General features: G+C 45.5%; 1 protein-coding gene across 2 annotated transcripts in view; it reads left to right on the top strand.

Moving 5' to 3' along the window:
• Nucleotides 1–14,398, top strand: part of MAN1C1 (mannosidase alpha class 1C member 1) — a 330,020-nt gene that overhangs the window by 296,823 nt on the left and 18,799 nt on the right. For both annotated transcript variants that reach the window (XM_085647808.1, XM_085647809.1), the window contains exon 10: nucleotides 9,180–9,399. In XM_085647808.1, the coding sequence (XP_085503934.1) occupies nucleotides 9,180–9,399 (220 nt within the window). The remainder of the gene's footprint in view (nucleotides 1–9,179; nucleotides 9,400–14,398) is intronic.

The following is a 14,398-nucleotide window of genomic DNA, read 5'->3' as shown; positions in this document are numbered from 1 at the left end:
AGAGTGAGGGCCAATATCAACCCCTCAGTCCCGATCCAGTGGGCCGTCTCCTCCCGCCGCCCCCCCCCCCCTGCCATCTCGATCACGATCCCCAGACAGAGTGTCCAGCCAGTCCCCGGCCGCTTCGGGACGATCAAAAAAGTGCGTGCGACCATCCACCTCCACTCGCAGCTTGGCCGGGAAGAGCATGGCATATTTTAGGTTCATGTCCCGAAGTCGGCGCTTGACGCCCAGGAAGCTCAGTCTCTGCTTTTGGACCGCTTGGGTAAAATCAGGGTAAAAGTTCACCTCCATATTTTCCAGCTTAATCGGCCCTTGCAGTCTGGAGGCTTGCAAGATCGCGTCCCTGTCCCGAAAGTAAAAAATCCGGGCAATGAGAGGTCGCGGAGGGGCTCCGACCCTCGGCCTTCCCCCGGGAACTCTGTGGGCCCTCTCCACAGCAAAAAATTTACTCAGTCCCCGAGGCTGGAGATGGGTAGCGATCAGGTCTTCCACAAATAGATACGCCGCCGCTTCCTCCCGTCCCTCGGGCACCCCGATGATGCAGATGTTGTTCCTCCGGGCCCGACTCTCGGAATCCTCAAGGCGCCGATCCATAAGTGCACTCGCCTGACGAAGTCGGCGCACCTCCATTTGTAGGGCCGCCACCTCAGTCGTGAGGCCCGATGCGGTTTGGGCCAAAGAATCAACCCGGTCGTTGGTTTTGGAGAGATCAGCCCTCACCAGGCCAACATCCACGAGGACCGCGTCGATCTTATGTGCCAGGGTATCGAACCGCTGGCCCACCGAGGCCTTCATCTCAGCAATGGCGCCCATGACGTCTTGCAGAGTCAGATCCGTGGGCAAGTCCGGGGCATCAGAAGGGCCCTCAGAGGACTTGTGCGGTCCGCCAGGAGATCCCTTCTGGAGGGTATAGCGGTCCATGATGTTGGCCTGATGTACGGCGCCACGCCGGGTCGACTTGGTCTTTGATCGATCTCCATCTTGTTTCGTGGCCATCGCCACAGTTCTCACACTCGCACCAGCGACGCCATAGAGGGCAGGCAATCGGGGCCACGAGCTCCGGGGGGGGCCACCCCAGATCGACGGGGTGGGTCACAGCCGGCAGGCAGGCAGGGTCCCCCAGCGAGGCCACACCAACACAAAGAGCTCCGCGATCTCACTCGCAGAGAAGGCGAGGGGGTGCGAAAGTGAAAGCGAAAGTGCGGGGTACGCGACTCGCCAGGCCCAGCCCGCCGTTGTTGTTGTTCACTTTGCCACCAGGTCACCCCCCAGCGCAAATCCGGGGTCCGGCGAGGAGAAGGCCGCAAACTTCAATCGGTGCTCACTCCGGCACCCGAGGTCCGATTTGAGAACGGGAAACGGGTACCACCTCAGCTCAGGCTCACCAACACAGTCCCCTCAACCGAGGCAGGATGAATACAGGATAAATGTAGGAGGTTGCGGAGGTCCTCGGGAGCCTCGCACCTACGCGGCCATCTTGGTTGCGCGCTAGGCTCCTCCCCCAAAAAAATAACAAACTTAAACATGAACTGTACCCCTCCCTCCTCCCCCTCCCTGCTTCCCTGCAAGACGGATTCCCAACTACCCGCCACCCCAACAGTGCAGAGTGCTTTAGTCTCATAAACAGTACTTGCGTGTGAGGGGGAGAGAAGTCTGAGGTGCACCGTGGACATCCCCTTGCTCAAAGACATATTAGGTAGATGTAGTTTATAACTTCAGGTGCCAGTTATAGCATCCCCACCTGCAATCCAGACCGTTCGGCCTGGGCTCGTTACCCCTCCTCTTCCTTGCCCAGCAATCGAATCTCGTTGGTGTCTTCCAGTAGTTCCCGTACGATTAGTTCCTGCTGCGGTGTGCCGCTCATTGTCATTTTCCACCCTCCGCCCGAGGTTGGTCCTTCTTGCCCCCTTCATCCCTGGGACCTGCTGAGTCTCTCCCACCGGATGCCGTTGTTGTGGCCTTCCTACACGGCGTGGTCCACCAACCTGGCGCCAGCCCTCAAGCCATTCGTGGGCGACCTCGGGTGTCTCAAAGAACCACGTTTCCCATCTGCCACCACCCGCAGTTTCGCCGGGAACAGCATTGAGTAGGCTAGTTCTCTGTTACTGAGTTCTTTATTTACTTCAAGGAAGCTTCTTCTCTTCTTGGTGACCGCCGCCGTGTAATCTGGAAAGAATGAGACCAGGGAGTTATCTATGCGCAGTGGAGGCCACCCTTGCAGTTTGCAGTATGGCGTCTCGGTCGCGAAAATTAAAAATACGCCCCAGTATGGGTCTGGGGGGCCCCGGGCTTAGGTCTGCCCCCTGGCACTCTGTGAGCCCTCTCTACAGAGAAAACACAGGAGAGTCGCCTCGTGTTTTGATGAGCTCCTCTATGTAGAGGTCCATTGCCAGTCCCCCTTCTCTCTTTCCGGAACGCCCGTAATTCGAACATTATTGCGTCAAGAGCGTCCTTCTTGGTCGTCCAGGTTTGCCGCCATTATTCTGTTTTCTGCTTCCAGCTGGTTGACCTTCCATTGTAGGGTGGTGGTATCTTCGGAGAGTGTTGCCATTGCGTTCTCCACCTCCGTTACTCTCATGGCCATCTTTTGAAAATCTGTGCGGAGGAAGGAGACACCCACTGAGATCGACCCCACTGTCGTCTGGACGCTGGTGAGGGTCGACATGATGTCTTGTAGTGTGACTTCAGACTGACCTTCGGGCGTGTGTGTCGGTCCTTCTGAAGTAGTGCGGTCAGACACTTCCGCAAGGTCTTTAGAATATGCGTATTTGTCCAGCTTGAGTTGATGGGCTGTGCGCTGGCCCCTGCCTCCCATCTTCTTCTGACCCCCGGGCCAACGCTACTCCTGATCCACGTACGGGGCAGTACTCGCCGCTGTCTGCCTTGTGACAAATTGTCCAGCGCGGCCTTTCAGGTTTCCTGCCACGTGGTTGAGGGAGCAGCGCCCAGTAGTGTCTCCGCAAATTTGGCGCTTGTTCTGGGCAACCTCCAGTGGCTGGCGCGTTAATTGATGTTCCAAGTCGCTTTTACCCCACCTAGGTGGCTGCCGTGGTCTGGGGTCTGTCTTGTGTTGCTACTGGCCCTGCGCTTTGTTGAAGCCGCTGCGCTCAGTGTGCGGCCGTTACTGATGTGCCATTCAGGGTCTCCGATCTGCTTCACGCCCGCATTAGCGCCTTGGGCTTCCCTCCCAGGTTTGTAAGCAATGCTATGTGCCTCGCTGGTGGACTGGGCACCTTGGGTAGGTTGGAAACCCCCCCTGACTCGCCCCCGGTACCTCTGTTACTGGTGGACGGCAATCGGTTAATGTCCTAGTCATGCTAGCGTGGCGCCGCCAAGTCAGCAGACCCCGTTCTCAATGCCGCCGCTACAGTTCCTCACAGGAACCTCACACCGGCCCTTGAGCTCACCGGCAGCAGGTCAGCGCGTGGCTAGCCAGCCGCGTTCGCCCGGATCCACTGTGTCGTATTTGGCGCCGCCTGCTCTCTCCGATTAGGTTGCTCTTGCTCCGATGCTCCCCTGCTGGGTCGCGGCGGTACGCAAGGCCCCTGTTTCAGCCGCATGTGGAGGCCGCAGTATGAACGCGCATCGCGGCTCTTTCAGGATTGCTTTTGCGATCTCCAAGCGAGGTCGGCTGGTGCCCCACTCGTTCCGGTGCTTGATTTTTGTCTTTGAGACCGGATTAATGTATGGATAAGGTGTCGGATAAGTGGGGATTCCTCGGCGCCCACGGAGCTCTTCTAGGCTGCGGCCCTCATGCTCGGCTGCAGGCCACGCCCTCCGTGCTGAAATTTTAGTTAATTTAGAAGAGTATGAAATTGATACCAAACAAGAATACAGGCAGTAGGCATTGAGTCTGATGTGAGGAATATATCCTACCAGACAATCCTCATACACTGCTTTGTGTCAGTCATTCAGATAAAATGATCGTCCGAACAGGCCTGGTCTGAGAAATTTCTTGAAACGCATGTTGTTTAAATGAATACACCAAACAGCTCTGCAATAGACAGTCATGATCTAACAGCTATTTACAATAATGAATCAATATAGAAGCATTCTGCCCAGCAAAATCCTTTTACACCTTCAAGAAAATCGTGCAACCATCCACCTGGCTTCTGACAAGCACCAACACATAATTCCAAATCATTCCTCAACCACTGATTCAGTAGAATATGTTGACACAAGCTATGTTTGAAAGCCATGATACTGCTACCAGCCACTCGGCATACTTCAGATCTGAGGGATCATAATTTTTTTGTCTGATTTCTTATCTGCTAAATGCTTCTAAGCTCATGCGATGAGCAATCTGGTATCAGCTGCATAAATGTATTCAGCCAAATTAATGAACGAGGGAAGGCAATGTTCTGCAGAACTCAAAGAATTATGTATGCTTGTAATCACCCTAGATTTGAATAGGGTTGCTGTCAAAGTACTGATTGCGGTAGTCTTTTATGGTCCTTTGGATAGAACATTGTGATCATTTTTTTTCAATCAGGTCCTTGTGGTATTGGTAAATGGAGATACACATGGATCTGTTAATTTCTCACTGGCACAATTGAACCCACTAGAATGACTCTACTACCAGTCTGATAGGAATTAAATCAACTGCAAGGGTCCGTAAGTGTTGATTCTGTCCACCTTATGTTTTTAGTCACTGCTGAATTGGCTTAGTGGACCTCATACACAGCTATGACTATTGTACGTCATACTATGCCTATAACTTCTAATTTGTCCTACGATTCAACAGCATGCTGTAGTTTTAGGGAATACATGTCAAACATCTTGCTCTCAATGTGTCAGAATATGTTGAAATTAAACCTTGAGATTATAGAAATTCTTCTGTTAGTTAAAGATCCAATTTGCTTGCTCCATGCGGCCATGCCATGTGGGCCATTTCAATAAAACCTCGCCCAGGAAGAGTATTTGCAATGACAAGAGCCCTTATTGACAAGTTATCATTCTTTCATTCACAAATCTCTGCAGTACCTCTGACACCAGAAACCCTGAGGCACCTGAAACGAACCAATCCTTGTTTAGCTTCTCATCAACACTCCCTGGCAGTCCTTGTACCCGTGTTTAAGAAAGGGAATAGAAATGACCCTGCCTGCTATAGGCCCATTTCCCTTATTGACTCTACCGCCAAAGTATTGAGTAGGGTAATCCTTGCTCGACTAGAGTCATGGGCAACTAGTAGGGGGATCATTTTGAAGACACAGTATGGCTTCCGGAGGGGATTGGGAACAACAGAGCAGTGCCTAAATCTGTCCTTGTCCATTGGGCAAGTACATGAGGTCAAAGAGTGATTTTATCCACCTTGCCTTCATGGACTTGTCCTGTGCATTTGATACTGTGAACAGGGGGAAACTGTGGGCACTAATGACAGAAATGGGGTTTGAGAGTGCACTAATCCTGCTCCTAAAAAGGCTACACACTAATACATATGTTTCCATAAGATTTGGATCACACGGGGAAAGGACAAAGCCCATTGCCTCAACCGAAGGAGTTCGGCAGGGGTGCATTCTAACTCCTTTTCTGTTTTTAATTTACACAAATGGTCTGGAAGCATTTTTACTAGGCAAGAAAATCGATTTTCCCCGCCTTAATGGTCAGCCAGTTCTGCTGCTCTCATATGCGGACGATACTGTACTCATGGCTTTGACGGCCAATAGCCTTCAAACCTCCCTTTAGACTTGAGGGTTAATTTCTCAAAGTCTTACATAATGGTATGCGGCCCAAAAAAGGTTAAAAGCAGACGTTTTAACCTCTTCGCTGCGGCGCAAATTCCGCTGCAGCGCTGCCGCAGTGCTGGACATTCCATTCCTGGGCGTGGTCATGACATCTCCCGGCCGTCGTCCGCACACGCCCATCGTGACTCATGACGGCCGGGAGACGTCATGAGCATGGAAGAGGTTAATGTCAGGGGTAAGTCCATTGTAAGGGTGGATCAGTTTGCATACTTGGGGAACATGTTTAGCAAGGATTTGAAATGGGATTCCCTGATTATGGCTAGGGAACAGCAGACAAGTAGAGTAGTGGAGGGGCTCTTTAGGTTCACCTGTAAGCTAGGCCACAAGTCAGTGTCTGAGCTGGTTACCCTATTCAATGCAAAATGCTTGTCAGTCGCATAGTATGGGGCGGGCGTATGGGGCTATCAAAGAAGTCACCCACTACAATAAGTGGAGAACAAGTTTATAAAATGCTTGTTGATGATTCCAAGCAGCTCCGCCACCTCATTTTCTCATGGAGAAGTGGGGATGGAATACATAGAAGATCGTATCGCTGGTGCCCCTTTGCTCTTGTGGGCCAAAATCTGGGTCTCAGAAGAGTTACAGTTTTCCAGGGAGATCATCGAAGACTGTATTAATTTAGACAAGTCTGAGAAGATCCCCTGGCTTCGGATTGTGAGGGATAGGTTATCCGAGATTGGGTTGGGTGAGTACTTTGACACTCCGTTGAGTATCCCCTTAAACGCAAAGGGTATAATTAAAGAGGAGTATAGGGTCTGGGCAAATTCGCGTCATTTACTATTGAAGGCACCAGGCCCTAGTTGCCCTTTCATGCACAAACAGCAATATTACCTATCCTTTACAACGAATAGCCAGATGCGTTTTCTTTTAACAAGATTTCACCTTAGCACTCTGAACTTTTTGGTAGCGTTCCCCAAACAATCTAGGTGGACGGACAACCTTATTCCCTGCCCATGTGAAAATAGACCTTCTCCGAGCATCTTGCAATTTACGATTTTTTGTGCACTTTATAAAGAGCCACAGAGTAGATTTTTGTTAACTCTACTATTAAGTATTCGCCCAGGTACACATATTGAGGGGTACAGATATCTGCAATCACTTACCAATTCTGTTATTTTCACTGCTGTTTTAAATTTTATTAGAACAGCAATGAGCATTAGGAAACGCAATGAAGTGCAATAAATGGGGGGAGTTGAAATGATCTGTATTCCTTGTTTTTTATCTCAAATTGGTCCACATTTTACGGCTATTATTACATCTATGCATCAGTATGATTTTAGCTTATAATGGAACTTTTATCTTATTAATATTTTTTTGTAAGAAAAATGTGTATTTTAAATTTGTATTGCTTGACTGTCGAAACTATTATGGCTGTGTGCTGAATTAAGTTAATTTGACTTGACTTGACTCTACTACCCGTCTGATAGGAATTAAATTAACTGCACAGGTCCGTAAGTGTTGATTCTGTCCACCTTATGTTTTTTAGTTGCTGCTGCATTGGCTTAGTGGACCTCATGCACATGACTATTGTACTTCATACTATGCTTATAACTTCTAATCTGCAGTACCTCTGACACCAGAAACCCTGAGGCACCTGAAACGAACCAATCTGTGTTTAGCTTCTCATCAACACTCCCTGGCAGTCCTTGTTTTAATTATGGCCCTTAGGGCCATGTTGCCAGTTTCTATGTCAGCCTTCATTATTACTGGATGAATGCCTGCTGACCGAAATATGTGGGAACAAACACACTACCCGTATCCTCTGATCTTTACATTAATTGAAATGCATGTCCATTTGTCATGTACGTTGGAACTACCACAAAGCTGTGCTATGTTGAATCACAAATTCCTATCGTGCACCTCACTTAGACAACCATATTATAATTCAAATGTATTTTCAAAAGTGCATAGTTGATTAAAACCATTACACCAGCAAACGTCAAAGAAATGGCAATAAAATTACAATTGTGCAAAATGTCAATTTTCAGCTGCATAATAGTTACTCATTCGTTTAAATTTAAACACCCTAAAAAGCATTTTTAAAATACTTCAAAGTATAATCTTGGACATTAAATATATATCAAAATTCAAAATTCAGACAGCTGCCTGATTGAAGGCGCCACCCCACATCATCCTTCTGCGATCTCATAGCTGGGCAGATCCAAAGGATGTGTGTCAGGGTCTCTTTTCCTGCTTCACAGGGTCTGCAGGTTGTCTTAGCCGGTTTTAGCCAATGGGGTAATTGGTCCAGGATTGGCTGGATACCCGGGCATAGGCGCATAAACTTGAGTTTAAGATTGAGTGAAAATCCCAGGTCAAAATATGTTTGTAAGATTGACGAGTCGTAGGAATTAATACTTTGCCAGGCATGAGCACGCTTCTCCAGGTTTGATTTGTCTTTTTGCATGGTAAGAAGTCTGGCAGATCTCTTAAGGATTTTTTTCAACTCTGCAGATGATACTCCATAGGTCAGAGGCTTGCAGTGACTGCAGGACATTTCAAAACCTGCATCTGAAGTTGAATTTTTAGTTTGGCTGGTTTATTTCAAGCCAGTCGCGTGCTGGCAATGTGTTATCTTCTGGCAGTCTAAATCTGTGGCACGGTTTTAAGAAAGAGCACTTTGTGGCCATTGATTGTTTGTTGAACCTAACTCGAGGCATAGTTCGGCCTGCGATGTGTGATTTGGGAGTCTATGAACGATCGGGTATGATTTTGCAATTAGCAGGTCCTGCATCCCCTCCACCTTCTTTCCTATTATTATTTCACAACCATATGAGATTGACTGCAGCAGCTTTGCCACCATGGCTATCTGAAGAAAACCCAAAATGGGCCTTGGAAAGATTTTGAAAGAGTATGAAATCCAAAATTTACAGAGGTGGCTTTGGATTTCATAGAATCCATAACCACATTATACCTTAAAACACGCACCTAAGGTCTGCAAAGTACAGGCAAGTCCACAAGTGTTGTTATCGCAAATTGCAAACTTTTATAGGCCATAATTCAGAAAAGGTTCCTAAACCTTGGCTAATCTGAAACCAAGAAAAAGGCCCCCATATTTTTTATGGGCACAAACTACACATTCCTATACATTTACATCACTGTCTCTCTGAGTCTTCCACTCTGTATTCGCAGAAATGTATGTATTCTAGCAAATCTGTGATGTATTTTTACAGGTTTTAGGCCACAGGACTCAGTTCAGCCAGTGTATTTCCAACTCTTTGGCAAACATGATATTTATATAAAAATAACATAACTGCTGCATTGACTGAACCTACATTTTTAAATGCCCAATCTTTCAGAGACTATGTGAGTAGCTGCAAATGCAACCTCAGACTAAGCTGTTGTAAAAGTGGCAATTTCCCTGATGATATTTGAGTGTTTATGCATTTTAAATAGACATTTTCTAAAACATTAATAAATATTTAATTACAGGCAATAGAAGCACATCTTGTTAAAAGGTCCGTTGGAGGATTAACCTACATTGCAGAATGGAGAGGTGGACTTTTAGACCACAAGATGGGGCACCTGGCATGCTTCTCTGGAGGCATGATTGCTTTGGGAGCAGCAGATGCAAGAGAGGATAAAAAGAAGTATTATATGGACCTGGCAGCACAAATCACTCACACGTGTCACGAATCGTATGCACGGTCAGGTACATGTAAGAAATCAAGCACAGTATGATTTAAGTGATGGCTTTTGATGTACGTGTTTTTTATAATGTCACAAGAACTTGTTATGCAAAAACTTCATAATTTGCAGTGCTGTTGCAAATTTCTTTGATCTTAATGCTACTGTTCACTTCAGGATGATTTTAAACAATCCATTAATTTATGTGTGACCTTTTATAAATCATGACCATCATTTCAGATCTGTAATTAGATCAATTTATTTAATTCTAATAGCATGTTTCTTACACAGAGTTAGTTGTTACACCTCAGTTACACATTTTCTCCTTTTCATATTTCACAATCAACTCCTAGACACCGTACAATAAGGACTTCTCATTCATTCTCTTGTTGTCTCCTTCCTTAGTCCTGGAGGTGACATCTCAAATGCTACATCTTCAGACTATATAAAATACAATTCTGCCATCTTATTTGGAAATCTGATTGACGCTATCTTTCATTTTGGTAACGTTCTTTATGCTTGAAGCAAAATCATAGAGGTAGGGACTGAAGAGCATTTCACAAATTCGAGTCTAAAGTCATAATGAACCCTTTTGGTTCCATACAAACACAAAGCAGAAACAAATCCATTCTTATTATCTTCCAGGAGATTCAACTAAAGGAACTTTCTTGATGACAATTTAAAAGACTTGCACAGTAGCCACCTATATTGGATCTTCCTACCTTGTATTTTCCCATTTATGTTCACAGAGACACAGCTGAGGTGAAAAACTCTCCAAATTTCAAGTTTTGTTGAAAATGGAATTAATTGGAATTGAGGAGGACCACCAATGTAAACAATTTATTTAAACAGTTAGAAATTATGGTTAATTGTTGGCTCTTGGGCCAAGTATCTGACCGTTTGGCCAGTTCATCAGCAGTACTACATGGTGGAAGTTAGGAATTCTGACTGATTGATTTAGTTTCTGACATTGCACTTAATGTGTTGTGATAGTTTGATTGGTGGTTATGATGAAAGGATTGTGTAATCATTGTAAATTGTAAAAATGAAAAAGAAATATATTTCCTGGCTTGCAAAGATCACCTATTGGTTCCTACAAATGAAACAAACCTTGTTCAGTGGAAATAATCTCGGCTATGAGGATCAATTGTTGTCCAGAGAATAGATTCTCTTCAAGGGTGGGAAGTCTACCAATGGGTGGTTAGTGGCGTCAGAAAGTCTCTGGGGAAATCTGGGGAACTCTGGTGGGAAAAAGTGAAAAAGTGGAGATGAATTCAACGGGGAGACAGATTAGATCAGGCATTCCAAGAATGTATTAATAAATATAATTGTGCAACAAATAATTTACATTGCATCAGTCAATATTAATGGAATGAATAATAAGGGGCAGTTTAGATGTAGTGCTACAATGGAATTTCTACTGAAAGTGAAGTTGGAATCTTAATGCTTCAAGAGGCTCAATAAAGGAATTAACAGTATTTTAAAAAAGAATAAATGGATTTAGGAAATCTTCAAGTCCCAATCTCATACTGCTGTTCAGTAGGCTCATAACGCTACTTTAGTCCAAACTGGGACTAAAACTGTAAATTTAGACACTAATAACATGGAGAAATGTCTGCTTATTTAGGTCTTCCAAGTCTCAATAGCATAGAAATTTTAACCTTTGTAGAGGTAGTACCAAAGGATAATGGATAGAAAATCCATCTCTCCGTTCCAATTCAATATTATTATTGGTCTTTTAATTCCTCCCACAGATGAGAATTTAATGCTGAATTGGACCCCAATAATAAATATATTAGTTGAAAGGGAACAAATGCACAAAAAAACCTGCTCCTGTAAAGCTGTGTAGATATGATTGATGTAGAGGTACTCCCACTTCTTGGTTATCTGGAGGTCTATACTCATCAGAACAACATGTCTTCTATAATAAACACTTTTGGTACAACCCCTGCTTTATTTTTTTGTAGGGAGTAACTATCTATTCATTGATGTCATGCAACAATTCCCAACTACAATTGTTTCAGCTCATTTATCTATTACTATTTCAAGATAATGAGACAGGGTATAAGCTTGTCAAATTCATCCAGTAAAGAATTCATCACTATTGGCAGATGATTGTACGGACACATTCTAGAAAAGATAGTAGAAATACAAAATTGAATATTAGAATTGAATGATCACCTGCCACGGCATATCACCACAGACATGTAATGCAGTGTTATTTTTTCAGACTTTATGTTCCCTCATAGAAAAATATTATGAATCATGAAAGCATAGCACTATAAACTCTGCAAACATCTTGGGATCAGGAAAAGATGTAATATCCTGTCATTCTCTGCCCTTTACGGAGGAGGATATTGTAATTTCTCTTCAGATCGTAGAATGTATTAAAGATACTGAGGAAGACTTGTTTGAAGTTGGCCTGTACAAGTACCGTAATGAGAATCTAGTGCCCTATCTAGAGTATATATCCAACTACATCTGGGTAGGTAATTATCCTCTAGAGAGCTTTCATAGGAGGGTTTCGATAGTATTTCTGCAATCAAAGAGGAGTTTATGTTTGTGATACTCAATAACTTTATTAAATTTGCATTTTTATAGTAACTGTTTGAAGCTAACATTATGAAGCTACTTGTGTATCTGCTTTCTAAGGTGGCAAATCAGTTGGTTAACCAAAACAATTTTTGCTATTACCTTTGAACATAATTTCCTAATTTAAAAAATGGACTATGAAACAGGAAAGTCATTACCTTCAATTATAATGTTTAAATGTAGAAGATGACTTTGGTGCAGTAATTTGATTAATTCTAAGGAACAGTCACTTCAGCAAGATTTTCCCTCTCAGTTCATCATATTTTTGTAGAAGATCAATAATTGTTCTAAAACAGAACTGATCATTTTAGGACAGAGACAACTGCAGTACAACAAAAAGCTTCACATGGGTCCTATGTTTCTTACTTTAATTTCATCTTATCTTTATTTGACCATTGGTATCAGACTGTATCCCACAATCATGCATCAAAATTAGATTTAAGGCCAATGATCAGAGGTCTCTTTGCGACAGTCACCAGAGGTAATAAAGTGAAAGACCTCTAACCTATTCACCGGTTTTCATCAATGTTTAGTTACAGAATGGACACTTCTGAACCTGAAAACTGGCATTAACACAATGTGGGCTTAAACGTTTTACTAGCATACCCCTTTGCAAACACTCTAGTATCTGTTTAGACACTTGATATCCACACCACATATCACACAAATTTTCTGTTATTTTCTTTGTAACAACTGGTCACATCCCCAACCCACTCAGCGGGATACACGCTCAACCGCGGGATACATGCTTGACCCATTTTCTCTGCCAGTGACAACATCACCTTCAGCCACACCACTGAGCTCCTGTGGACCGACCACTGCTGAGTCCACTTCACCTTACCAAACCCACCATATACCACCATGCCCACCACTAAGCTGAAGCTGGAACAAGGTCACCAGAAAACAGCTCATCACCTCCCTCACCAAAACCTCTCCACAGACATCCAAAGACGCCAACATCGCAGCACGCAACCTTCACCAATGGATCTCTGACTGCTCCAACACTTTAGCTCCCCTGAAGAAAGCCCCAAGTAAGCAACACTCCAAGAAAGTCAGCTGGTTCTCTCCCACCCTTCATAAGTCCAGACGCTCCTGTAGACGGCTCGAGAAGAGATGGAGGAGCAACGAAACCCCAGAAGACCACTCAACCTCAACCCACCACCTCATCAGAACAACAAAGAAAGTGGCCATACAAGAAAGGATCAATGCCAATACACTCAACAGCAAGGAGCTTTTCGCCGTAGTCAAAGAATTCGCCAGACCCAGCACAGAGACAGCAGACACCCCCTCCCCCCAAGACCTCTACAACAAACTTGGCAACTACTTCCACCACAAGATCAAGGAAATATACAGCAGCTTCGACAACCTTGATCCCCAAGACCCTCCCACCCTACCCGTAACTACCATACCCTACAATGCTGGACGCCAACAGACCCTATTCAGCTGGCCCTCCCCGCGGATGACACCCTAAAGATTATTAAGAGCACCCACTCTGGAGCACACACTGACCACTACCCGCATCACATCTTCAGATAGGCACCACCATCGTCCCAGAACTCTGCTGCACCAGCAACTGCTCCATCAACTCCGCCACCTTCCCAGAAGACTGGAAACAAGGAGAGATCAGCCCTTGCTGAAGAACCCCTCTGCTGACCTGACAGACCCCAAGAACTTCAGACCCTTCTTTTTCCTCCCCTTCCAAGCCAAGGTCATCGAGAAGGCCATCAATGCCTAACTTCCCGAGTTCATCAAAGCGAATCACATCCTGGACCTCTCCGAAGCCGGCTTGGGAAGCAACCACAGCACCGAGGCTAATCTCCTCGCAGTCACAGATGACATCCGCGCCCTCCTCGACCGAGGCAAAACTGCAGCCCTCATCCTCCTGGACCTCTTGGCGGCCTTTGATACCGTCTCTCTTTGCACCCTATGCACAAGACTCCAGGACGCTGACATCTGAGACAAATTCCTGGAATGGATCCGTTCCTTCCTCACCAGCCAAACACAGAGAGTCAGAGACTACCTTTGTTCCTCTTGGAACCCACAGAGATCAGCTTTGGAGTACCTCAAGACTCCTCCCTGAGCCCCAAGATTTTCAACACCTACATGGCCCGCTCGCAGCCATTGTCAGACACCACAGACTCCATATCGTCTCCTACGCCAACGACACCCAGCAAATTCTCTCCCTCACCAACGAACCCACAGTCCCCAAGAACAACTTTGACAACGGGATAAAGGCTGTAGCCGCCTGGATGAAGAACTGCCTCAAGCTCTACTCAGAAAAGACTGAAGTCCTCATCATGGACCTTCAGGCTCCTCACACACTACTCTCAGATACCTACAAAGCCCTACCTGAAGCTGGACCTGCGTACCTCAACCACCACATCGCATTCCATATACCTACCAGAGACCTCCGCTCCACCCAAATGATCTTG

The sequence above is a fragment of the Triturus cristatus genome, chromosome 3_2 (genome assembly GCF_964204655.1).
Source record: "Triturus cristatus chromosome 3_2, aTriCri1.1, whole genome shotgun sequence".
NCBI classification, from domain to species: domain Eukaryota; kingdom Metazoa; phylum Chordata; class Amphibia; order Caudata; family Salamandridae; genus Triturus; species Triturus cristatus.
This window is presented reverse-complemented; position numbering and strand designations above follow the sequence as displayed.